The sequence below is a fragment of the Desmodus rotundus genome, chromosome 1 (genome assembly GCF_022682495.2).
Source record: "Desmodus rotundus isolate HL8 chromosome 1, HLdesRot8A.1, whole genome shotgun sequence".
NCBI lineage: Eukaryota > Metazoa > Chordata > Mammalia > Chiroptera > Phyllostomidae > Desmodus > Desmodus rotundus.
Window position 1 is genome coordinate 7,045,004 of NC_071387.1, and position 24,819 is coordinate 7,069,822.

General features: G+C 60.0%; 1 protein-coding gene across 2 annotated transcripts in view; it reads right to left on the reverse strand.

Moving 5' to 3' along the window:
* Positions 1 to 499: 499 nt before the first annotated feature.
* LMX1B (LIM homeobox transcription factor 1 beta) overlaps positions 500 to 24,819 on the reverse strand; it is a 79,893-nt gene continuing 55,573 nt past the window's right edge. Inside the window, exons 3-8 of one of the 2 annotated variants that reach the window (XM_024562201.3) lie at positions 9,422 to 9,654; positions 7,466 to 7,647; positions 7,138 to 7,215; positions 6,926 to 6,992; positions 5,054 to 5,197; positions 500 to 4,737 (exon numbers count right to left, since the gene is read on the reverse strand). In XM_024562201.3, the coding sequence (XP_024417969.2) occupies positions 4,580 to 4,737; positions 5,054 to 5,197; positions 6,926 to 6,992; positions 7,138 to 7,215; positions 7,466 to 7,647; positions 9,422 to 9,654 (862 nt within the window). In that variant the 3' untranslated portion in view covers positions 500 to 4,579. Of the gene's footprint in view, positions 4,738 to 5,032; positions 5,198 to 6,925; positions 6,993 to 7,137; positions 7,216 to 7,465; positions 7,648 to 9,421; positions 9,655 to 24,819 lie in introns of both variants that reach the window. The other variant, XM_024562202.3, reaches the window with a different exon arrangement.

Here is a 24,819-nt window from a genome sequence, read left to right on the forward strand (position 1 = left end):
CTGCCCTGCTGGGTAACTTTGGATCCCTGTGTGACATGCAGCTTCTTCCAGGAAGCCTTCCAGGATGCTCCACCACTCCAGATGAGGTTGGGTACGTTGTAACAAGGCCTTACTGTACCTCAACTGGGCTCATACCACACTGACTACTCCCTTGAGTCAGACACCACCAACCCCTGTTCTCAGCCTGGGGGCAGGTACTTAAAGGACCCTTCATATTGGTTGGGCGAATGAATGAATGAATGAATGAGCGTTGGGGAGTGAGATAGGGTGGATGTGTTTGTTTTAAGGATGGAGATGGTTCAAGGTTGGGATGGGACAAGAGTGGGGGGTAAGGACTATGGAATAGGACAAGACAATGGGTTGGGCAAGACCAGGGACCCCAAGCCCTCCTCCTTGACCTGCTGTCCCTGACAGCCCCCAGGAAATCTGCTACCGTTTCCTGCAGGGCTGGCTCAAGCCCGGACAGCCCTCCCCCCAAGGAGAGTCACCACAGGCGTGTACAGGTTGGTTTATTTACAAATATACTGATGTCTCATTTTTTTTGTTGTTGTTTCCATTTTCTGCTTTTGTGGGAAGAGCTGAAGGTGAGAGTGGAGGGCAGGGTGGGGGTGGTGATGTGGTAAACGCTAATAAATAATTTAACAATGACAAGTTATTAAATAAAATGTGTCTGGGGATGGCGGGTGGGCAGTGAAAGTCTGTACAAGGGAAACAGAGGAATGGCCAGTGGCCCGGTCCCCACACCCAACCAGGCAGGCTCCTGGGGGAACCCCAGTGGGGTGGGGAGGGCACCAGCAAAGAGGCTCATTGGAAATGGCACCTCCCAAGGGCCAAAGGCTGGAGGGTCCTCCTGCTCCCCCAGCCCCCAGGCCGTGTGTGCCCGGGAGTGTGAGTCTGTGAGCCTCCATGTGCGTCCGGGTGTGAGTGTGTGTCCATATGTGTGCGTATGAGCATGGACCCCCTTCCCCACAGGGTGGAGTGAGCCCCAGAGCTGTGGGTTCTCCCAAATGGAGGTGAGATCCTCACCCCAGGGGGTGCCCAGAGCTCGGGCTAAGGCCAGGCAGGGCTCGGCCACTTCTTCCTGCTCCAAGGCTCCCTGGGTGGGAAGTGAGAAGGCTACCAGCTCTGGAGGGCTGGGTGAGGCAGGTAAGCCCCCTAAAGGAGAAGAGCCTGCCCCAGCCCCATTCTAGGCCCTGCTCATCTGGACATGGTAGACACCCCCCACCGCTGCCTCCTCCAGGAAGTCTCCCAAGATGCCCAGACCCCTTCTCTTACAGGCTCTGCTGGATCCATGGTCTGACCCTTGAAACCACTGTGTCCCTCTGTCCATGCAGAAGGCAGACAAGGCTCTGGCTGGGCAAAAGCCCTCCTTACCCATCCTCTTCCCTCACTAGCTATGTTACCTGGGGCAGATTCCTTCCTCTCTGAGCCTCAACTTCCCCAGCAGTCTCCTCCTTGCCCGCTGCCCCCTTTCTGCCTCTTCCTCCAGGGACCGGACTCTTACTTCCCTTTTCCCTCAGACTGCCCCCCAACCCACCAGTGATGATCCCTCTCCCTGGAGGGGATGCGGGTCCTGGCTACTCACCTCCCCCAGGTCAAGGATGCACTTCCTCCCAAGAAGTGGGAAGAGCGTGCTCCTCTCAGCTTGCCCAGCCCCCAGCAAGCCTGCCAGCTCTGCGTGCTTCTGCCGGGCAGCCCTGAACACACGTCCCCCTTCTCTGGGCCTCAGGTTCCTCATCTGAGAAATGGGTCCTCAACAAGGTCTGGGACAGAGTGTGTAAGGAGAGCCCCTCGAGGGCCCTCCGTCTTGTTCTTCTGTATCCCGGCCCAGGGCTGGGCAGAGTGAGCAGCAGAGTCTGGGAGAGCCTCGGAGGGGCGGGGCAGGGGGTGCTGGAGGCAGCAAGCCCCTGCAGACACTGAAGGAGTTACCTAACCACAGCCAAGGGGTGGCTCAGGCACGAAGGGCTCTCTGAGGTCCCTCGTGGCTTTGACTGTCTGTGGGTCATGAGCATGGGTGTCCATGAACCAGCTCCTGGCCAGGGGCAGAGCCTGGGCTGGACTCAGGGTTTGTGAGGCCCAGGAGTGGCAAGAGTGACTCAAGACAGGTCCTGCCCCTCGCCCAGAGGTCATTCCCCCATGTTCTCAGCTCCGCCCATCACTGACAGGCATCAGAGGACTGGTCAGCCATTCCTCTCTCCTGGCCCAGAGTTTTCAGCTGTAAAATAAGGGTGAGTGGTGCACTAGATGACCCATTCCTGAGGCTCCTCCCACCTTAGAGTCCGGCAGAGAAGGCCAGGTCTCCTAGGGGATGCCATGGGGCATTCACTCCAGCCCTGCCCAGGGGCCTGCTCTGTGATCAGACTGTGTAAACACAAACAGAGCAGGGCAGCCTCTTTCTGAAACCAGCACGCTGCCCAGGGCCGGGGGTGGCACCGGAAAGGCTGAGGACACCATCTGGGAGCCCTGTGGAAGTTCTGTGTGGAAGAAGAGCCCAGAAGGGCCAGGCCGGCTGGGAGGGCTCAACTGAGCCGTGTCCACCCTCTGACAGCTGCCCTGGTGACCAGCAGGGTAGGGTTTGAGCCTAGGACCCAGGAGGGGTGGGGAGATGGGCCCAGGTCACTCTGGAGGGACAGAGGGTTCCCGGCAGACAGAGGAGCAAAAGCACAGAGCAGGCTGGCACCCTTAGAGGATCCCGGTGAGGGCCAGGTGGAGAGGCCCAGAGGTGGAGAGTCAGCCATCGTCCCATTTGCCCAAAGGCTGGACAAAAAGCAGACCTCAGGGTGGTGGCCTAGGGCTCTGAGTCAGAATTAAAGGCTGGGTTGCCAGCACCTGGCTGAGGACACAGTGACCTCCAGGGGTCACCGAGAGCAGGGCCCATCAGCCTGACCTCACTTCCTTTAGGGCAGGGTTAGAGCTGTGTGAACTTGGGGTGGGGGTGGATGCAGTACGTGGCTTCCGGCAGGGCAGAGCAGGGCTGCAAGTGGGGCTGGAATGCTTCACCCAAGGGGTGTCCATACCCAAACAGGGAAAGGCCTCAAGGGTCTGCGTGCTGTGGGTGAGAGGCACAGAGCTGACCCCCAACATGCACACACAGAAGACAGGCGTGGCTTCACTGGCACACGTGTGTGAGGGTCAGGGGATTCGCTTACAGAAGGGCAGGGTGAGTCTCCCAGGTTCTGCGGTCTCACCCATTCACTGGACCTCGGGTCGCATGAACAGAGGCCGGGCCCGTAAGGCTGGGGAGGTGATGGACCTGCTCACTCTGGCTGGCTGATGTCGGTGGGAAAACTGGGTTATATCTGCTCCACACTTCAGTGGGAAAGCTGGAGCCCAGCCGTGGGTACAGTTTTAAGAGGAAGAGCTGGAGGATCTGGAAAAGCCTGCCTTTGAAAAGCAAGGACTCAGGGCTGAAAAAGGCGGAGGCAAAATCAGCAGAAAAGGGCAGCTGACTTGGGGCCTGATGAAGTAGTGGGCTCCCCTTCCCAGGAGGTACGCAAGGAGAGACAGAGGAGGCTCGGCAGGAGCCAAACATAAGATGGAGGGCCAAGTGGGTGACTTGTGAGGTCCCTTTCCACCTGGAGGTTCTGCCATCTGGCCCACCTCTGCCTGGGTCTGAGTGCCCTGTCTCTGCCCTTGGAGCGGGTTGGTGGCTGCCCTGCCTGCTCAGGCAGCCCAGCCCCGATCTGGGGATCTGGGCCGAGGCTGCAGTACATCTGAGTCCACCTGCTCCGAGCTCACCCCATCCCCGCCCCTCCTTCCTCCCTCTCCTGTTGTATAAGAAGAGGGACTCCTCCCCCTGTCTGGCCTCCTTCCCCTTTCTAACCCAGCAGGGCTGCCCCCAGAGGCCTCTGTCAGTGTCTCCGCGTCTCTGTGTGTGTGTCAGCCCTCAGTGTGCCTTTAAGTGTGTGCACCTCTGCACCTGTGTCACTGTCCCCATGGGTCTGCCAGGGCTCATCTTCACTCCCCAGTGACCCCCCTCAGGGCGTCTGGCAGGCCCTTCCCCACCTCTGCTCCAGGCTCTGGCTGGGAGGCTGGGAGGGGTGACCCTGGGCCTCGGGCCTGCTGCTAGAGGAGGGGCGGTGGGCACGGTGGGCACCAGCCCTGGGTACATGTGCATGGCCACGGCGTCTCACAGGTGACAGGTACCACATACTGACGTCCTGGGGCATGCACGGGGGCCCTGCCTTGGCCTGGGCCTGGGCCATGGAGGTTGGCTGGACACAGAGAGGATGTTTAAAAAAATAGAGAGAATTTAAGCTTCCCAAAAAAGATGGGGAGAGAGGAGGCAATGGAGGCCGAGGTGGGGCTGGGAGGTGAGTAGCTGTCCAAGAGCCCTGGGTCCCTGGGGGCGGCACGGTCTCTGCGGGCAGGACACAGCGCCTGCCCAGGCTGTGCCCATCTGCCCATCCGGCTGTGCCCAGTGGGCACTCCAGCCAGGCCCGGCTGGCCGAGGGGGCACCGTATGGCTGTCTGTAGAGTCTGCGCAGGCGGCGGGGCCAGGGTGGCAGCGAGGCTGGCCGCTGTGGCCCGCGGTCCCACCCAGGGCCCATGCCCAAGCGTTCGTGCGGCCAGCTGGCTCTCAGGAGGCGAAGTAGGAACTCTGCATGGAGTAGAGCCGGTCGATGGGGTTCCCCACGCGGGCCTGCAGGGAGCCCACGTCGGAGGAGCCGAGGAAGCAGTCGCTGAGGCTGGTTAAGGAGGTATCGCTGTCGATGTCGTGGAAGATGGAGTCGTTCCCTGGGGAGCAGAAGGGGTGTCAGGACGCAAGTGTGGGCAGAGGCTCCTGGGGACCCTGTCAGCCTTAGAGGCTGTGTGGCCGGAGGCGAGGGAGGGACAGGAGGACCTGCGGGCAGTGCCTGCTGAGGGGCTAGGGATGGCAGGAAGGGTCTTGAGGGCGTCCCCTTCCTGTCAGGAGGAGGCGCTTGGGCTCTGGGGGCCCTGGGGTGGGAGGGGGCTGTCATGGCCCCGGGCCTGCCAGGCCAGGCAGGGAGCAGGGGTGGAGCTGGAGCCAGAGAGGGGTGGGGCAGCTTACCATAGGGGTTCATGTGGTCACCTGGCATTTGGGGTGGCGTGAGGCCCTGCTGGAAGGGGTCGCTGCTGCCGTAGGGGCTCTGCTCCATGGCCACGATCTGCTGCTGCGGCGGGGCCAGCGGCGTGTAGGAGGCCATCATGCCCTCCATGCGGCTCGACAGGACCTCTGGGGGAAGATGACACCTTCACCCACCGGTCCTGCCTGCCCTGTCCCGGAAGCCCCCACAGATGGACCCCAGGGGTCCCCACAGACCTCCCACATGTCCTCCAGCCCACGGCAGTCCCTTTGACCTTCTCCAGGGACACCCCGACACCCTGCGGCCCTCCTGGGCCCACAGGACCACTGAGCCCAGTTAGCAGAGCCTCCTACCCCTGACATACTCCAGTTCCTCTTCCAGAACCATTTTATCAAAACCCAGAGCCCTCCCCTCGCCACCTCCTCCCATCTGCCAAAGGCCCTGCCTTCCAGGAGCTCAGGCCCGCCCTCAGGGGGACAGGCCCTAAGCAGGTGCAGTGAGCGCCCTACATCTGGGGGCATCAAGATGAGGCCCCAAAAAGCCTTCCTGGAGGAAGGGTCCCCTAGTTCCATGTGACTTAATGAACCAGCTGGCGTTTGACAGGGGCCAGCAGGGGGCAGCTTGCCAGGCTGAAGGGCAGCAGAGGCAGGGAGGAGAGAAACTGCCCCGTGGGAGCAGGGAGCCCATCTGTGGGCTGGAGCGTGAGGAGGGGGAAGGCCCAAGGTGGGGATACAGGAGCTGAGAGGGGGCGCCTGGGGTGCGGGCTGAGGGGCCCAGAGGCTGCAGGGAACCCCGCTGCAGCCAGGAAGGGCTGCAGAGAAGAGCTGGGAAGGTGGACAAGGGGGTGAGGGCTGGTGGGAGGAGGAGGTCAGGGAGGGTGCGGGGTCCCTATCAAGGGGATGAGGTGTGAGAGAAATCAGCTAGGAGGGGCCTGAGGGACCCTGAGCCGATGCAGTGCGTGTGGGATGGGAAGGGTCAGAGGTCACCGGGTGCATGGTGCTGCTTGCTGGGACCCAGTGGGGGAGGAGCAGGAGTGGTGTGCACCCGATGGTGACAGGGGCGGTATGGCCGTGATGAGCTCGAGGGGGCTGAGGAACATTCTCGGGGAGGCTGAGCTTAGGGGCAGCTGGGAACACCAGGGGGCACAGCTCCAATGGGCCTGGCTGGGAGGCCTGAGGCAGTGCCTGCAGCTTCTGGAATCTGGGCTGTCTGGGGAGAGGGGACAGAGGGAGAGCAGGGGAAGAGCTGGGCCCTGAGGCCATGGTCTTGGCCTCCACCGGGGACACCGGCCCAGGAGTTCTGGGTAGAGGAGCCCTGGCATCAGGGCACTGGAGCCCTGTCTCACTTCAGAGCAGGTGGCTCTGGGGTCCCCACCCCACTTAGCAGTTCTGTGTCCCTAGGAGGCCTGGGAGACCAGCCTCGGACCAAGATGTGGAAACAGCATTTTGGCAAAGCCTCGTTTTGGAGAGGGGCTGCCTCCTGCCCCTTTGACTGGCCCCTCACCCTCCAGCAGGAGCCCACCCGACTCCTCCACTCCCTGCCAACTTTCTCTGGAATGTTCCCTGGAGTCTTCCGCTGGATTCCGCTGTGGGTCGCAGGCTGTATGGTCATGGGAAACACAGAGCTTAGGAGGCCCACACTCCCGGCTGAGGCCCGGCTTCCTCCCTAACTTGCTGAGTGATCCCCACAGGTCCCTCAGTGTCCTCATCTGTGAAATGGGACAGGACAATGCCCTTCCTCCTGCATCCTGTGGTCACTGTCACCCTCTGCTGAGCTCAGCTGGTTCCAGGGCAGCAGGTCCCTGAGCTCTGACGGCCTGAGTGGAAGGCTTCTCAGTTGTCAGAGACTGAGCCAGGCCCCGCCCCACCCCGGCTCACCTTGGCCCAGCCGCTGAGAGTTCTGCTGCTCCTGCTGCTGCTGGTGCCGCCTCGCCAACTTCTTCATCTGCAGAAGACACCGTTCGTGCTGGTCCCTGCTCCCCTCCCCCCTCTACTCCCACTCATCCCCGCCCACCCACATCAGGCCCTCTATCCTCTGCCAGTGCCCGGCCCCCACCTCTGCCCAGCGGGGATGGCAGGTGGCCGCTCACCTTTGCTCTTTGGTTCTGAAACCAGACCTGAACCACACGTACACTGAGGCCCGTCTCTGCTGCCAGCGTCTCTCGGACCTGCCAGGAGACAGGGAGCAAGGGACAGGGGTCAGGCCCCTGGGGAGGTGGTGGGGGAGGGGGATTGATGGATGGGTGGGGAGGTGGAGGGATGTCCCCCTCCCAGCAGGAGAGGAAGGGGTGTTGTCAGGAAAGGCAGCAGATGTGAGTCAGCCCCCCCCCCCTCCCCCCCCCCCTCCCCCCCCCCTCCCCCCCCCTCCCCCCCCCCCCCCCCCCCCCCCCCCCCGCCGCTGTTCCCTGCACCCCTCACCTTCCGGCAGGGCTTGGAGGAGACCTCGAAGGAGGCCTTGAAGGCTCTTCGCTGCTGCGTGGTGAGGATGGTCCGGGGTCGCTTGGGCCTCCGTGGGTCCTTCCCGTCGTCCCCGCTGCCCTTGCTCTGGCTGCCCTGCCCTTTGGCCGGCTTCATGTCCCCATCCTCGTCCTCACTCTTTACTGTGGGGGACACAGTCCGGGCCATCAGCCTTGCACCCTTAGGCCACCTGCTGCCCGATGGAATTCCATGGCCAACACCTGCTATGGCTGGCCTCTGGCGCCCGGGACAACCCTGTCCAGAAGGCTAACCTTCGGGAAAGCCAGTTCCGCTAGTGCTGCGCCAGCCAGGCCCCAGGCCCAGAGAACCTCCTTCCCCGGAGCTTGCAGGGACGAAGAACTGACAGGCAAAGGCCACGCTCCAGATGTTCTCACACAGGAGCATCCACGACCACGACAGACACACACACACACTCACCCACCGGCACTTGCACATACAGACTGGCATGTGGGCCCACAAGGCTTGAGCACATGCAGCTCACAGACATATTCACACACACACAGGCACGTGCTCACAGGCAGGACGACCAGGCGTGCACACGCCTGAGTAGGCGCCCGCACATGTGCACACAGAGGCCTGTGTCTGCCCAGAGACACACCCACAACACCACTTCCATGCCCAGAGTTGTGGGTCTCAGGAGGACAGCACAGCCTCCCCAGCCACGTGCCTCCTGCTGCCCCTTTCTCCATGCCCGTCTTTCTCCGAGCGTGAGCCCCTGTGGATGGGGCTGTCTCCTCCCTCCGAGACCCCTCCTAATACCTGGCCAGCCTCTGCTCCCCCACAGGAGTCCAGGCAGCCACAGGCCTGGCCAGGGTGGTGCCCTGGCCAGGGATGGACAGAGGGACAGATGGACGGATGGACACACCACCTCCACCGAAGGTCCTGGCAGTGACCAAGCCCTTCTGCCTGTGCTGGTCCTGTGTCCATGGCTCTAGGTTATCCCAAGAGCCTGGCACAGGGAGGTCACCTCCATGCCATGCTCCCTGCTCCAGTTTCCCAGGAATGACAAGGTGCCAGTCACCCCCTGACTTTTCCCACCTCGGGACTCTCTCCTGGCTGGCCCTTCATGCCAGGACGGCTCCAAACTGGCACAGTCCTTTGGGGGTCAGAGCAGAGCAGAGAGGCACCTGGAAATAGGGTCTTTCCCTCCACCACAGACAGCTTCAGGCCGCCACCCATCTGGGAATGAGGGAGCAGCTCAGGGCTGCTGCTCCCCACTGCTGAAGGCTTTGGGGGGCCACAGGCAAGATCCCCGCCTCTCTGACATCAGCAGCCACAGGGCTGGCGCTGGCAGAGACCCTGCGGTGCTGTGTCATGGGGGGGCCCAAGGCAAGGAGGAGGGAGGGTGAGCATGGCAGGCCGGAGAGCAGGGTGTGAGCGTGTGCGTGCATGTGAGCATGGGGATAAACGTGTGTACAGCCACACGCCTCAGTGCTTACTGTGTGTGTGCTGGGCCATGTGTCCACACATGTGTGTGCTTGCACACCTGGGTGTGAGTTTTTGCATGCTTGGGCATGTGAGCACATGTCTACACATGTCCACTCGCCTGTGTACGTACATTCCTGGGCATGGGTGACCACCTGTGCATTTTATGCGCTCATGTGTGTGCATTTGCGATCACATTCATGTACACATTTGCACAGGTATGTGTGCCTCCATGGCAATGTCTGCACATGCATTTGTGTGCCTGTAGGAGTGTGTGTGCATAGTACTGTCCACGTGCCCCTGCATGTGTGCACGTGAGCATATCAGCACACATACATGTACAAATGCGGTACGTTGTCTGCGTGAAGCTCGGGTCCTGGGGCCGTGAACGTGCTTCTCCAGCAGGTTCACCCTCCCACGGCACGCTGCCTGGCCACCCACCCTGCTGCTGGCTCCCCCCAGCTGGCTCACCGGAGTCAGACTCGTCGGGGCTCACAGAGCTGAGCAGGTCCTTCTCCTTCTCGTAATCCCCCTTGCACAGCAGCTGGCCCTCCTTGAGCACAAACTCGTCGCCCTTGCGCAGCTGCCGCTCACAGACGCAGCAGCAGAAGCAGCCCAGGTGGTACACACACTCCAGCGCCCGCATCACAAACTCAGTGGGGGCGATCTTCTCCATGCAGCCGCTGCACTTGGCCGCGAAGAGTCTGTGGGGGCACAGAGTGGGCACGTTAGCTGGGCTCAGGGGTCCCTCCCGGACGCCACTGCCAACTGAGAGCCTCTCCCTCCCACCACCCTGACCCTCCGGGCCAAGTAGGAGAAGCCCTCCCTGGGCACAGAGACATATGGGGAGGACCCTGCAGTCCTACTCTTCTGGCTCACAGGACCCAGTGGCCCCAGGGTGGGCGCTGGGCACTCTACCCTGAACTGCCCTCTCTCCTGGGTGTTGGCTCAGGGCCCTTCCTACTCAGAGACACAGTGGCCACTAGAGGGCAGAATACAAGGTAAGCCTCCAACTCTCCCCAGAACCAGGTCTGTCCCTGCCCTGAGGGGAAGGGCAGGCAGCCCCCAGGCCCATCCACCGGCACTCAGGACTCACTCCTCCTTCTCCCTACCCCTCCATCACCCCACATCCAAGCAAACTGGACCCTGTCCAACCAACCACCCCGCACAGGCCCTTCCTCTCCTTTCTCAGTGACTGTCCCAGTCCTCTCCCCGGGCTCTGGCCCCTCCAACCCTTCAACTCACCCTCCAGGATGACAGCCAGAAAGATCTGTTCAAAACACACACCTGGTAATGCTGCTTTCCTGCTCTAGACTCTTCCATGGCTCCCTAGTGCCCTTAGGAGAACATCGGTTCCTGAGTCTGACACTCAGGGCCCTTCCCAATCTTGCCTCTTCTCACTCCCTCAGCTCCCCCCGCCCCCCCCGGGGCTGTGCCCCACGGAAGAGCCTGCAGTTTCTCCAGAGCTGCATCACACCAGCTGTTCTTCCTCTCTCTGGCCCCGGGTTTGGCTCACACCTGCTTAAGCCTCTCTTTAGTTTTAAGCTTTGCTACCAGAAAGAGATGTATTTACTGAGCGCGTAGGGCCTGCCAGCCGCCGTTCTAAGCACTTCGCCTGCAGAAACACATCGAATCCTCGCACGCTCCCTATGAGACAGGAAGCAACAGCAGTCCCATTTCAGAGCTTAGGAAACTGAGGTGCTGAGAGGTGCAGTCACCTGCTCAGAGTCACATGGATAGTAAACGAGGGAGCCTACGCAGAGCCTGGAACTAATCCTGTCCCTCCATGACACAGTGGATCCGTGTCCCTTCCCCGGTACAGAGCTGGGTGGGGGCTCCAGCCACCAGCCCGCATGCACAGAGCGGTCCAAGCAGCTCGGCCCCTCCTCTGCCCACACCTACTGACCGCTCCTCCGGGCTGCCCGTCCCTGTCACGTGCCCTGCTCTGTGGGAACTCAGCCTCAACAACACTTTGATGGAAAAATTTATGAAGAATCAAATTGTTGCTGCTGGGAGGGAATTAAAACCATTTTTCATTCCCGCGTCCCCGGGCCACGTCTGTGGGCGCCACCTTGGGAGCGCCGCGCACATCCCATCCCTCTTTATGGCCCGCCATCCTCGCAGGCACAGATTACAGCTGCAATTCTCCACTAATCGGTTCTGGAACAGCCCTGAGTGCGGGGCCCTCGGCCCGCCTCCCTTCCCGGGGCTGCCATCAGCTCCGCCCACAGGCAGCAGGTCAGGCGTGCTGGACAGGGCCTCCCCGCCTCCTGCCTGCCTGCTGCCCCTGCCCGGGCTGGGGTACTCCAAGTGGGGGCATCCACGGCAACCTTGCCACTCCCTCTATTCTACCTAGCAGGCTCCTACTCATCCTGCGACGCCCAACTCCAACTCTGCCTCCTCTGGGAAGCCTTCTTGGATGGCCCGGTCAGGGGAAGGTGGCCTCCTCTATGCTGGCCTGAGCTTCTCCGGCCTCAGTTCCTTCTACCATAAAGCAGGGTGTCAACAGGACATCCCCCCAAAGGGCGGTCATCAGAATTCAGTGACACTGAGCATGTAACTCGGTGAATGAGGACCACGTTGGGGTGACAGCCTGAGCCCCTGTCAGCTCCCAGGTCTTTTGTGGTTTCACAAGGCAGGGCCTCACTCCATCTGCTCCTCAGGGAGGCCTCAGGGAGTGTTTGTGAAGCAGGAGAGTGAAGGTTTGGGGTGGCGGAGGCTCAGGCCAGGCAGAGCAGACCCCACCCCACCCCAAGCCCACACAGTAGGTGACTTTGTGAGAAGAGCCTGAGATGGATTTCGGCTTTAGGTTGGCCCTCTGCCTGGACACCTTTGTTCGGGGTACAACCTGCCCAACTGTCCACAGCAGCCTCAGGCAGAGGCCGGCCCGGCTCTGCCAAGGGGCTGGGGAAGGAGCCAGGTTTGCAGAACCCGCTGCTCTGACACGGAGGACGCTTCTGTCCCACCCCCCTCACTGCCCCTCTGTCCCCTCCCCACCCTCTGCCTTCTGTCCTAGGGGCCCCATTAAGGTCTGCAGCTGGCCTCGGCAGCCGAGTGGACAGGCACTGGCCACATCTCTGTGCCAGCTGGGCCAGGGGCTCAGGTGGAGGCCAGCACACCTTGGGTGGCTCCCCCGGGGAGGCCTTCTTAGGTGGTGGGGAGGGGGCGGCAGGGGGGTGACCTGCATTTGCCGCCACTGCCACCGTGCAGGCTGCATTCAGAACAGCCTCGCTAATGCCTTGGCAGCGGGGGGTCGATTGCTACTTTCTCCAAACTCATCAACACAATCTATTATTAATACTTCTCCAAAGGCTCAGCGCCGCCATTACAGAGGCAGCGCCAGCCACTCGGGGCATCATCTGTTATCTAGATTGCAAAAACTCGGGAAATAAAACAAGCGGCGCGCACTTTATAAAGGGAATGTGCCATCCGTTTGGTCTCTGAGCATCTCTCCTCCCAATAAAACATCAGGGGGGACGCATGAAATACTCGCTCTCAAGTATGGGGTGCCTTTGTCTACCGTGCAGGGGTGAGAGCTACTAATGGCATGTGTGGGAGGGGCCAGGGCACCATGGGGTCCCCTCCTCTCTATGAGCCCCTACTTGCCCCCTCAGTCCCTCCCACCACGGAGGGATTGGTGGAGAGGCAGACCCAGCCGCAGGGAGGTGGCACTGGCCCAATGCCTGATTCCACCACTGCTGGCTGGTGATGGGGCAGGTCATTTCCTCCCCACCCCAGCCTCAGCTTACTGATCTGTATAAGGGGTTCAGCAACACTGCCTGCTTCTCCGTGTGAGGACGCAGCAAGTTGTCAGTATAAAGCCAGCAGAGAGGGCATGGTCAGTGGGCAGGGCAGGCTTTAGGAGCGCAGAGGAGCAGAGCTGGCGAGGATGGGCGGTCTCCCAGCCCACCTCCCCTCAGGGGCACGGCAGCCTGGTGTGAAGGCCCCTGATGTGGAGCCCAGGTCCTGGTCTCAATCCTGACTCAGCCACTTACCTGCTCTGTGACTCTGTGACCTTGGGCAGATCAGAGTCTCAGTTCCTCATCTGTAAGATGGGGACAATAGTCCCCACTGAGGTGGGGAGGCAGGGACGGACAGGCCCTGGGTCAGGGCACGGTGGGGTGCCCAGGAGGAGCTGCCTGTCCTCTTGGTGTCCCGCCACCTCCCTGCCCCTCCCCCAGTCCAGAAGCTCCAAATCCAGAGGACGGCTTTGTGGTCGCATCATGGGCGCAGGGGCTTGCTGCAACCCACAGAGCCCTCCTCCCCCATTTTTCATGTAAAGGACCAGGCCCTTCCTCACGCTTCCCTGCTGCCTAGATCGCCATTCCCTCTACTCCCAATCTCTGCCCCAAACACCCGCTGATGTGGAGGGACTTGGCTCGGGCATCCGTTCTCCCAGGAAGCCCCCTTCTCCTCTCCAGTCTCAGGTAGGTGCCTCCCTCCCCGAGTTCCCTATCCTCACACCACCCACTGCCCCGCTCCGCGTTGTAGCGCTTGCACTAGGGACTCTGCTTTACATATTTCCAGGTCCACCTCTGCCTTGGTCACCTCCGTATCTTTGGTACTGAGCACAAGGCCCTGAGCACTCCAAGGAGAGCAATGCGTGTTTGTTGAATGAATACTGAACCAACCAATTCAGTCCTGCTCTGCCTGTGAAGCAGGGAAGGCAGTCCCCACCCCCAACCTGGTCTGGTGAGAGCCCCGGCCACCTGCCCTGGGGAGGCAGTGCCCTGGAGGGGTCAGTAAGTGGGACCATGGAAGGGGTGGGGCACAGGATCGGGCAAACCTGTGTTCCCACCCTGGCTCCATAATTTTTTCGCTGTGTGATATTGGTCGAGACATTCAACATCTCTGAGCCTCAACTTCTTCATCTCTAAAGTGGGAGTGGTGGTCTTCTGTCTGGCCTACCTACGGGGGTGCCGGGAGGGCCGGCACAGTGCCGAGAGCACTTCGCAAGAGCGGTGTGTCTGCCTTCTCTTGTCCCATGTGGGTCCAACAGGCCTTTGTCAGTCCCCCTCATTGGAGTCTCTGAGATTCTGGAGGGAAGCCCCCCTGACACCGGGTTTCCAGGTCCCACCCACGCTTTGCTTTCACAAGCACCCTGGGTTCTAGATCGGCCCTTGTAGCTTCTGTCTGGCCTGAGCCGGGTGGAGCCCTCCTGGCATTAGCAGTGCTGAGCACTGATAAAGCTCAGTTGTCACCTGCCTGCGTCAGCTCAGTAAATCCAGAACTTCCAAAAGGAAGACTCTGTTTCCCTCCCCACTTTACAGATGAGCACACCAAGGTGCAGAAGGCAGGTTACTTGTTCAAGGTCACACAGCAGCATCACCGTATTCTCCCTCCCAGCTCTGTGCATCCGAGAGTTCCTCTGCTTGTCAATCACCTTGCCCTGTGCTCCATCTCACCCACGTCTGCCTGCCCTCAAGGCTCTGGACACCGTGGGGCAGGGGCTGGATTCGCCCTGAGTTCTCATTACTCAGCAGAAGCCTGGTACCCAGTAGCTGCAGCTGAATGTTCGAATTTTTCTTAAACCAAACTGAACATCTTCCCCTCACACACAGCGCCCCACCCAAGATTATCTGTGATTGTGGAGCAAAAAGTCCCTTTTTAGGGTTGCCCTTCCCGAGAGTCCCGGGCTGTAACACATCTCCATCCCCTCTGAGTGTTTGTTTAATGCTCAATTTATTAAACTCATCGAGCTAATAAACAAAACCCTAAAGCCAGTTTTTTCTGGAGCATTTGAACATGGGTTACAAATCTGATCAATTAACTTCTCTTAAACCATTGACAACTGCAGAGCGGCCCACAGCTGGCTGATTCTTTTGCCTCTGATAAAATTGGTTCGCTAACATCCTGGGGGGACTCCAGCATCTCCTCCAGGGTCTTCATGTGCGGATCTTGGACCACACAGCATGCACCAGACCCGGAGTCCTGGATCTGCCCCTCCCTAGCGCTGCAACCTGACACACAAGTTCCTTTCGGTCTCCGAGCCTCGGCCTCGGTGCCCCCCGCTGTCCAATGCGGATAACGGCCGGGCACACGAGATGGGTTAAATGAGTGGGGATCCTGGTCCCTGCCACCAGCTCTCCAGGACTTCCAGCCCCCTGGTGGCTGCACCGCCCATCCCACACCCCATCACCGAATTTTACAGTATGTGTAGCCCCTTGCTGGGTTCTCAGTCCAAGAGAAGCCAATGATTTCAGGATAAGTCCAGCCACCCAACTGTGGCACTCAGGGGCCCACGCCACGCTACACCATTGCGCCCAGCCTCAGATCCTCTGCCGGGGTGGCCAGGCTTCTCATGGCTCCTGGACCACAGTAAGTTCCTTCCTGCCTCCTTAACACTTACAATCCCATCTGCCTCCAAGGCCTGTCTTCTCTCTCCCTTTCCTTTGTTTCTTGTTTCAACTCCTTTTTTCATCCTTCAAGCCCTAATGTAAGTGTCATCTCCTCTGTGGAGCCCTCCCTGATGGCCACAGACCCAGGTATTTGTGTGTCTGAAGCCCCCACTGGCCTAGAAACCAGGAACTGGGTCTAATCCACCCTCACCTTCCTGGACTCTGGCATGGAGGAGGTGGTTAGCAAGTATTTGTTGAATGAATGGACAACCTTGTGAGAAACGGAATGAGCAGCCAGGTAGGACAAGAGAATATTAGGTACTCTGCTTCTGGGAGGGGTGGGTCTAAGAATGCTACCGGGTGGCAAGATAAATGAACTTGGCCTCTCCTGGCCCCATCCCTTTCACAACTATACAACCTGGAGTCCAGTGTCCTTTTCATCAACGAAATTGTATACACGACTCTTGCTGGGCTGGGAGTCCTGCGGCACCCACCCCCTCCTCCGACAGCTACACAGGGAAAGCCCCAGCTGCCCTACTGGTATGAAACGACTCCACTACCCACAGGTGATTGGGCCAGGCCTGGACACCTGACTCACGGTGGGCCAGTCGGACCCTCTGCCCTGTGTCCCCTCCTTCCCCTGCTCATTCAAGGGCTCTCACCAATGCCCCCTGCCCCCCGCCATCCTCAGAGGTATTGTTTCTCACATAGCCAGCACCAACTGTGTGTGGTCTTGGCTCACTCACATCCCTGCTTTGAGCCGCAGTTCGCCCTTCTATAAAATGGGGGTGTTGACGCCTCCCTCAGCTGGCGATTGAGAATCTGGGTGTTTTAGACCGTGTGAGACAGTGTAGCCCAGTGCCTGGCATGGAGGGCATCTCGGCAGGTGTGTGCTCCACCCTGCCCCCCCCCCCCCCCCGTCTCTCATCATGATGTCTGGCACAGGGTCTGGAACCTACCCTTCCTCATCTCTAATTTTAGTCTGAAGCCCCTGATCACACTGTTTGTTGGGTCTGTGTTCTCCTTGTCAGTCTTTCTGTCCCTGTGAGCTGTGGGCTTCTGTCAGACCGTCACCTGGGCCACACTGGGGAACATGCAAACCCTGGGTCTGGTTTACGTTAGGGCTTCTCCAGGCCCCGGTCCCACAGTCTCTGGACACTCCCTCCATGGGGACCACCAGGCTTGGCTCCTAGAACCCCAGCCACTCTGTAGCCATTGGCCACACCCAGCAATTCACCCAGCAAACACCCATGGAGGCGGGCTGAGAGCCAGGCTCTTACAGGATGACTGGGGAAGGAGGCAGGCTGAAGCTCGTCGGGCAGGGGCTGGTATCATGTGGGGAGCGCTCTGATGGGTTTGCTCTGCAAGCTGGGAGGCAAAGGCGTGCTAGCCCTGACTGGTGTGGCTCCATTTGTGGGCATCATCCCGCAAAGCCAGGGGTGGCAGGTTCGATTCCCGATGGGGGCACATGCCTATGTTGCAGGTTCCCTGGTCAGGGAGTATTATGAGAGGCAGCCAATTAGTATTTCTCGCTCACAGGGGTGTTTCTCTCCCTCTTTCTCCCTCCTTTCCCACCTTTCTAAATATAAATAAATAAAGTCTTGAGAAGGAAAGAAAAGCATGAGGGTCTACCTGGAGGAGAGCTGGGGACTCTGAAAAAGGTGCCGTGACACAGCTGATCTGCTTCTGGGGGCAGAACTGGTCTGAAGGGTGTGAATCCCAGCGCTGCCGCTCACTAGCGGTCCCACCTAGGGGCAAGCCAAGCACAATTTCCGAACCCGTATTCCTTGCTGAAAGCTGGGGCCCACAACGCCCACCTTCCAGGCGGTCGCGGGAATGCTAACTTGTTTACCACTCTGTGCCAAGCCCGCCTCGCCCACGGATGGTGAGGGCCCCCGGACAAGGGTCACAGCACACGGAACAGGCCCCTGTGCAGCAACCGCTCATTGCGCTGGCCAAGGATCCTGTCTCCCGGGAACTGTGGTGTCTGTGCCGATGCCTGTTGAGGGATGGGCTGGAGTTCACAGGAGCTGCGGGGACAGGGCCCTGGACACCTTTGGGGGTCCAGCTGCTGCTGCCAGAGTCTGCCTGTCACTTGTAGAAGCTGATGGGGGAGAACAGGCCCAGGGAGCTGCCTGGCCTCCTCCCTCCCAACTCGTTGACATCTCCCCCACGTGCCTGCCGCGTCCTTATCATTCCGGGCGTAGCTGTTTTTTATTTTGAGACAAAAAGGGGCCTGTTGATGGGGATCCAACTCAAACCAGCTGCAAACATCTGCTTTGATGCGGCGGCGGCGCGGCGGGCCAGGCGGGCGGCGGCGGGAGCCGCAGGCGGGGGCCCCGGTGCGCGCGTCAATCACGCGGCTGGAATGCGCGGCGTGGCCGGGCGCTCGGACGGAGCTGCCTGCGCGCGGGCCTCGCAGGGCCTCTGCGCAGCCTCGCCGCGCCGGGGCCAGGCCTGCCGGGAGGGCTGCCCCGTCGCTTCCTGCGGGGCGCAGACCCAGCTGTGCGGGGCGGCCGGCTCCTCAGCCCTTTGATCCGGGCCAGGGCGCGGTCGGGAGCCCCCAGGCGGGGTTGGAGGTCAGGGGCCGGGGCAGGGGCCAGGACCAGGGAGGGACGGGCACAGCCGGGACCCCGAGGTACACACATTCCGCGATTCCGCACATTTATTTAGCGCCTACTACGGTGCCAAGCATTGCCTGGAGGCTGGGGAATAGAGCAGGACAGTCCCTCCCAAACCTCCCCCTTCCTTCCATCCTGTTGGGCCAGGCAGGGCACAGGCCACAGACTGATACATCCGGATACACAGGGCAGGGCGCACGCAGAGTGTAACAGCCGGTGACAATGCAGATGAAGGAAAACGAAGCAGGGAAGACTGGTGGGGTGGGAGAGGTTTCACAAGGGGCAGTAGGAGGCTCCCTGAGATATCTGGGGGGATGGGGCTCACCCTCCCCACAGAAGAAACAGCAAGTGCAAAGGCCCTGAGGCCTGAGCAGATCTGCCCTGTTGGAGAAAGGACCAGAGGCCCATGTGGCCAGAGAGGCCACAGGTAAGCGACGGGAGGGGACAGATCATGTGGGCTCTGACTCAATGGACAGCTCTGAGCAAAGGGGCACGTGATCCGACTGACATTTTACCTGGTTCCTCAGCAGCTCTGTGGGCGTGGGGGTGTGGTGGGGGAGCAGGGATAGGGGTTGGGAGGTTCTATCAACCACCCAGGCAGAAGATGTCAGCTCAGACCAGGTGAGAGCAGGCGAGGTGCTAAGAAGTGGTCAGACCCGGGATGCCTTTTGAAAACGGGGATCTGAACACAGGAACAGGACGTGGAAGGACGGAAGCCTGGACACCGAGGCGGGGTGGGGGCGGAGAGGGTGCAAGTCCGCACATGTGACGTCTGAGCTGCCTTCTGACAGCCACGTGGGTGCACCTGGGGGCTGCCGCACGCACAGGTCTGGAGTTCCGAGGGGCCCAAGCCAGAGACACTGTTAGGAGCTGCCAGGATAGACACACACACACACACAGACACTTGGTCTCACACTCACTGCACACACAAGACACACTCTCACAAGCCAACAGAAGGAGTTGCTGTGGGCACGTGGCTTGCTACCTTTGGGGCTGTGATCCTTGAGGTGCCCAGACTCTGCCCTGGGAGCCTCTTTTCCATTTGGAGATATGGGGCTCCTCTGGTGACATCAGGGAGAATCAATAGTCCAGAAGAGGTGGAAGGTGGAGCATCACGTCCCTCTGACAGTCCTTCCCCCGCCTTCCAGATGGGAAGTGTTGCAGGACAACCTGGGCCAAGAGGCACGGGAGGGCTTGTGAGCTCCTGGCCAGGCCCAGCTAGGGCTCCACCTGCACCATTTCATTAACCCTCGCATTGACACGCTTCCTCTTTTTTCTGCCCTTTGGCGAATTCAGTTCCTGTGCTGATTCAGGTATTCATTCATCCGCCTAACCTTCATCAGACACTGTCTGTGAGCCAGAGCCTGTGCTGGGCTCACAGTAGGGGCCTTCTCCTCTCACATTCCCATCAAACCCCTCGGAGTTGATCCCAGGGGTCTTCTACCATTGTCCCTGAGACACCAGCTCTCAGTTGCCAAATACAGCAGCCGTTGTTACTGCTACTGTTACTTAGATTCATTGTTTCCAACATGCCACACCCTGTGCCATATTTGCACACGGACCCCTCCCTCATAAGACCCCTGAGAGGCAGGCACTGCCACCCTCTTTTCACAAGAGAAGAAAGTGATGCTTCAGGGGATAGCAGCCGCTCAGCGCCAGGGCTGGAACTGAAGCTGGGACGTGGGAGCTCCTGCTCCTTCTTCCCCCCTCGCTGCCTGGTTCCTGGACCTCCCTGTGCTTGAAGACCTCCCTCTCCTCTCTCCACTTCCTCCCCGGTGCCCACCACTTGGAATGACTCTGCTCTTGCTTGCTCGGCTCAGAGCTGTGGGCCCACAACCTGGCCTGCATCTGGGCATGCCAAGGTTACAGAGGTGAGGAGCTGATAACACAGGTGGAAGATGAGGACCCAACCCCCATACCTCAAGGGTCCTGAGTGGGCAGAATAGGCCTTGCCCAGAGCTGTGTGCCCAGGGAGGGCTGAGGGATCCAGGGTTGGACCTGAAGGGATCCAGGCAGGGTTGGGATCATGGAAGACTTCCTGGAGGAGGCCATGAAAAGTGCCAAGGATTGAATGGGGAAGTGGTCAGGCTGAGATGGGAACAGGTGTGTCTGGTTTCCGAGTCTGGGCTCTGTGTAGAGGAGGAAGCAGAGAGACTGTTCTGGGAGGGAGAGGTTGAAAAAGAGCAAAGGCATGTAGCAAATGGAGACCATATACAAGGTTAGGGAGACAGTGGGTCACTCAGCTTGGAGCACAGGAGAGAAAGGAGAAGGGTCAAGCTGGGGGCCTCGAACGTTGGGCTAAAGAGGACAGATCAGGTTCTTTTGTTCTCACCCATCCATCCATCCATTTCTCTACCCACCCACGCACACAGCCACTCCATCTACCCATCCGCCTACCCATCCACTCACATAGCCACTCAGTCATCCATCCATCCACCCATCGTCCATCCACCCATCCGTCCATCCACTCACCCAGCTACCCAACACGCCCAATCCATACATCCTCTCAGCCAGCCGGCCAGCCACATAACCACGCACCCATCCATCCTTGTTTATGCAACACACACCTAGACACTTGCTCTGTGCCAATCTTTTCATTTTTTAATTTTGTTTTAAAAATTGATTTGAGAGAAACTGATTTGTTGTTCCATTTATTCATGCATGTGTTGGTTGGTTCTTGTATGTGCCCTGACCTGGGATTGAACCCGCACCCCTGGCATATCGGAACGATGCTCTGACCAACTGAGCTACCCAGAAAGGGCTCTGTGCCAAATCCTATGCCGTGATCCCTCCTTTCAAAAGCAGAAGCTGCCTTTTAAGGTTTCCACTCTACGATGAGTTGGTTCCGTAAGCATTTACCAAACACCCACCACGGCCGAGCGCTGCGCCAGGAGATGAGGCACAGGGCCACCGCCCCTCGGTGTGCTCCGGCTGTAGGGGACAGGGAGGCAGCGGAAGGAGAAATCCAGGGCCCCCCTGGACAGCGTGACAGCTGACCCAGCTGACATCTGGCCCCGTCATCCTGACCCCAAGGATTCTGGACTCCCTGGACACAGACCACAGCTTTCTGAGCAGGGCCAGAGCAGGGCTAGCAAGTGCTTTCTGGAACAAACTCCATCCAGGCAAGTTAATTTTTTTGATCAATTTTTTTTCTAGCTCAGTTAAATAATTTACACCTTTTTTCCACTTTCATTTTTATTTTACTAAAATTATTTTAATTGAGGTAAATCATTCTCCGTGGAAAAAATGTCAGGAAAGGTTGGCTGTGTCATCGGGTTTGTGCTTGTGTTTGTGCATCTCCCGGGTGATCAAGGTGTGCAGCCGGCCACACAAAGCCGTGGACAGTTCCGTTGTTGTCAGTGGCGTCTTGTACTGGCTAAGTTACCAAGTTAAGACCTCCCCCAGGCTCAGGGAGGGTGGCGTTCAATGTTACCAATAAAATGACTGCAGCCTGCGATCCCAGACTTTACCCGGCAGCCACTGGAGGAAACAGGCCCGCGGTCAAAACCTTACAGACCGACTGTGCTGCTTCTTGCCCTTCGGAGACTCAAAGAGAGCGACCTGGCGCCTCCGCGTCCTGGTTGGAACCCTCCCGATTCCGGCAGCTCTTTCTTCATTCACTCTCAGACCCCAAGTCGGAGTCTGTCCAAACAGCCCTCAAAGCACGGCACCTGGCAACTCAGCCCTTCGGTGGCAAGAAGAGCCACCTCCTCCTTTGTGCTCCACACTATACTCCTCTTAATGCAGCCAGAGAGAACACCGACTTTGTTAGCCAAGTCAGCCAGGGCCTCACTGCCCAGCCTCTCTTATGAGATCTGGACCCCCGCCACCGCCCCGCTCCCCACCACACCTGCGCTCCTGCTGTCACGGTTTTGACCCCACCCGGGCAGGCACTCCTAAATGTCACACTCACTGGACCAGACCGGCCCTGGGCTCAGAGCCTCACAAGCAGGGCCTCACCAATGCCTCCTGACCACCCTGGAAAACAGGAGCCCCCTCCTTACGAAGGTCAGTCAACCTGTGAGAACCAGGAGCCCACCCCGGTCAGCCTGCCTTCCAGGGGTTTGGGAAGGTGGCCGGAAGAGAGGAGCAACTGCCCTGGCGGTTGGGGAGCCGGAGACCTGTTCCCAGCCATCAGCCTATCAGTGCCTGGCTGACTTTGCAGGGACACAGCCACAGCTTGTGGGCAGAGCACGTCCCCCAGTGGAGGGGCCTGAGATTAACTAACCTGGGCTGTAGGGGCAGGAGAGGAGCCAGACTCAACGCGGTGGGAGGCAGGAGGGGGTATTCTGGAGGAGTCCCTGGAGGTGTGGGTGGCATTTCTTTCCGACCCAGAGCCGACCCTTTGCTAGCCAGTAAGAAGAGGCTCTGGGAGATCACCTTGGGTCTCAGCTATCGGGCTCCCACCGGCTGGGGGCGGGCAAGGGGCGATCGGCGTGGTCAGCGCCCGGCACCTCCGCGCACGGCCACCCGACGGTCTGTTTAGTGGGTAACTGATCGCCCCGCGCCCCGCCCCAGCCGCGCGCCCGCCCGCCAGAGCCGCTTAATCACCGCCCGCCCGGCTACATTAGCATAGTAATGGCCTTTAAATTGAGCCTCTTTGTTTTTTAATTAAGCTCCCAGCAGGTATAGAGAAGAGCGATTATTGAGGAAGCTGCCAGCGCTAATCGCCCGCAGTCATTTGACAATTAAAAAGCTCCTGGCTTTAACCCTTTCTCCGTGCCCACCGCAGTTCCCCTAGCACTCATCCTGTGCCGACTGTGTGCGCACCTTCCCGGTGGGATCCGCCAACCCCGCCCCAAGCAACTCCAAGAGGTCCCTGCCAACGCCTCCATTTGGCGGAGGAGCAAACCGAGGCGCAGAGAGGGAAGGTAACTTGCCCAAGACACACAGCTTGGGCGTGGAGGAGCCGGGATTGGCAGACAGGTTGCTCGCGAAACCCAGCAGCCGGGGCTTTGCGCCTGGCACCGCCCTCTGCTTGCAGCGCCACCCACCTGTGAATCCGGCAAAATCCTGGGGCTCCAAGGCTCAGGGGGGCACCTCCCAACCCCCCAGGCCACAGCCCCCTCTTCAGAATTCCCAGGGCGTCTTCTCCCTGCCCCCCGTTAGTTCACCCAGTCCCCAAACACTGACGGGGTGCTTATTGTGTGCCAGGCGCGAAGCTGGGCGCTGGGGCGCAGTGAGCAAGCCAGAGGTGGGCTTTGCCCAGGCGGACCTACATGCGGAGAAGGGAGACAGGTGAATAGAAAGTTAGGTGCAATTGTTCCTGATCGTGGTGGGGGGGGGGGGGTGGGCAGCTATGAGGGAAAGGTCACTTTTCCGGAGACAGGTTTGGGCTTAGACTGAGAGGTGAGGAAGATCAGCCAGAAGAGGCCCCGCAACAGAGGAAATAGGGCCCAGGCCCAAGGAGGGAACGGCCATGAACCAGAAACAAAAGGTGCAGAAGGTGTGCGGGGGAGGCGGAGCGATGTGGAGCAGCAGGGAACTGGAGTGGCAGGAGCCTGCTTCAGTGCGCAGGGAGTTAAAACAACCGGCATTTTAATAGTCATCGAATTTCTTTTTCACTAGGTAATGGTTTAATATGCAAAGGTACAAAGGTGTTCGCTTCTGTCTCCTCCACCCATCCCTAGCCACCCAGGTCCCCCCCCCCCACCCCCACCCCCCGGGCAACCCGGACCGTCTTCCGCCCGAGCCTCCCCCCACAACGCACGCAGTATGTGCACAAGCCGTGTGTATGCATTATCCCCCCGCCCCGACTTTTATTATTGTTTTTGAAATGAGAACTGGTTGGGGTTATTGTCCCTTTTTTTTGTTTCATTCACATGCTAACTTACTCTACAAACTGTTTTTGCACCCCCCTCTGCCCCCTCCCACCTGCTGAGCGGTCCGACAGGACCGGTCCCCAGGCCTGGAGCCCCTCAGCTGCCCGCCAAGCCACAGGGTGGGCGAACCCTCCTGTGTTTAACCTGTGTCCTGCAGGCAGCCTTGTGGGCCGTTTAAAGGGTTTTCGTCTTCTCAAGAGCCGCGGGAAGCCACTGAATGTTCGAAGTGGGGAGGGGCTCAAGCGATTTACATTTTGATCATTTTGGCTGCAGAGCCGGGACCAAGGGTGGGGGAGCACAGCTTGGGAGTAGGGGGCCAGCTGAGGGGACCGCTGTTGGGGCCCCACAGGTGAGAGGCACAGGCGGGCCAGGGTGCAGGACTGGGAGAAAGGGTGGGTCATCTGAGAGCCACGTAGGGTGTTAAGGGGACTGGCCTTTGAGGTGGGTGGGGGGAGCCGAGGGTGGCTCCCTGGACCATTGCGGTGCCTGGTGGATGGGGGAGCAGTGGCTGAGATGGGGACGCACGGTGGTGGGCGGGGCCCACGTAGCGACAGCAGGTGTGCAGACACCCAGAGCAGCGTCATCCGGCCCGGGTCCCCCCAGCTCAGGCCGCCTGGGTCTGAGCCCAGCGCTGCCCACCCCGCAGTTGGCGCGAGCCCCATCTCTCACACCGCAGAGGGGCCTGCTGCTGGTGGCCCTGAACCCCCTTCCCCCACTCCAGGCTGAGCAGCCGTTTGGGAAGACGGGCAGCCCCAGAACGCCTGGCAGCTGGCTTTTTAATAAACGTAGGCGGACGAGGCTCCCAAGGGCCTGGATGTGGGCTGAGGAGGAGGCTCTGGACAGACAGCTTCTGTCCCTGATCCTCACGGGGAGACACGCCACTGCCCCTGGCTCCCTCGTGGTGGGGGCAGACTGGAGCCCTCCTCGATTTGTCCTTCAGCCGCTGTCCCTGGCTCAGAGCTACAGGCCTCCCCTAGAGAGAAGCTGGGTGGGGGCGGCCGGTACCACCCCCTGGCTCCACTGTACCCCACAGAGGGAGGCAGCGAGCATGCGGCAGTGCGGGCAGCGAGGGGTTAACGGTCGGCCCA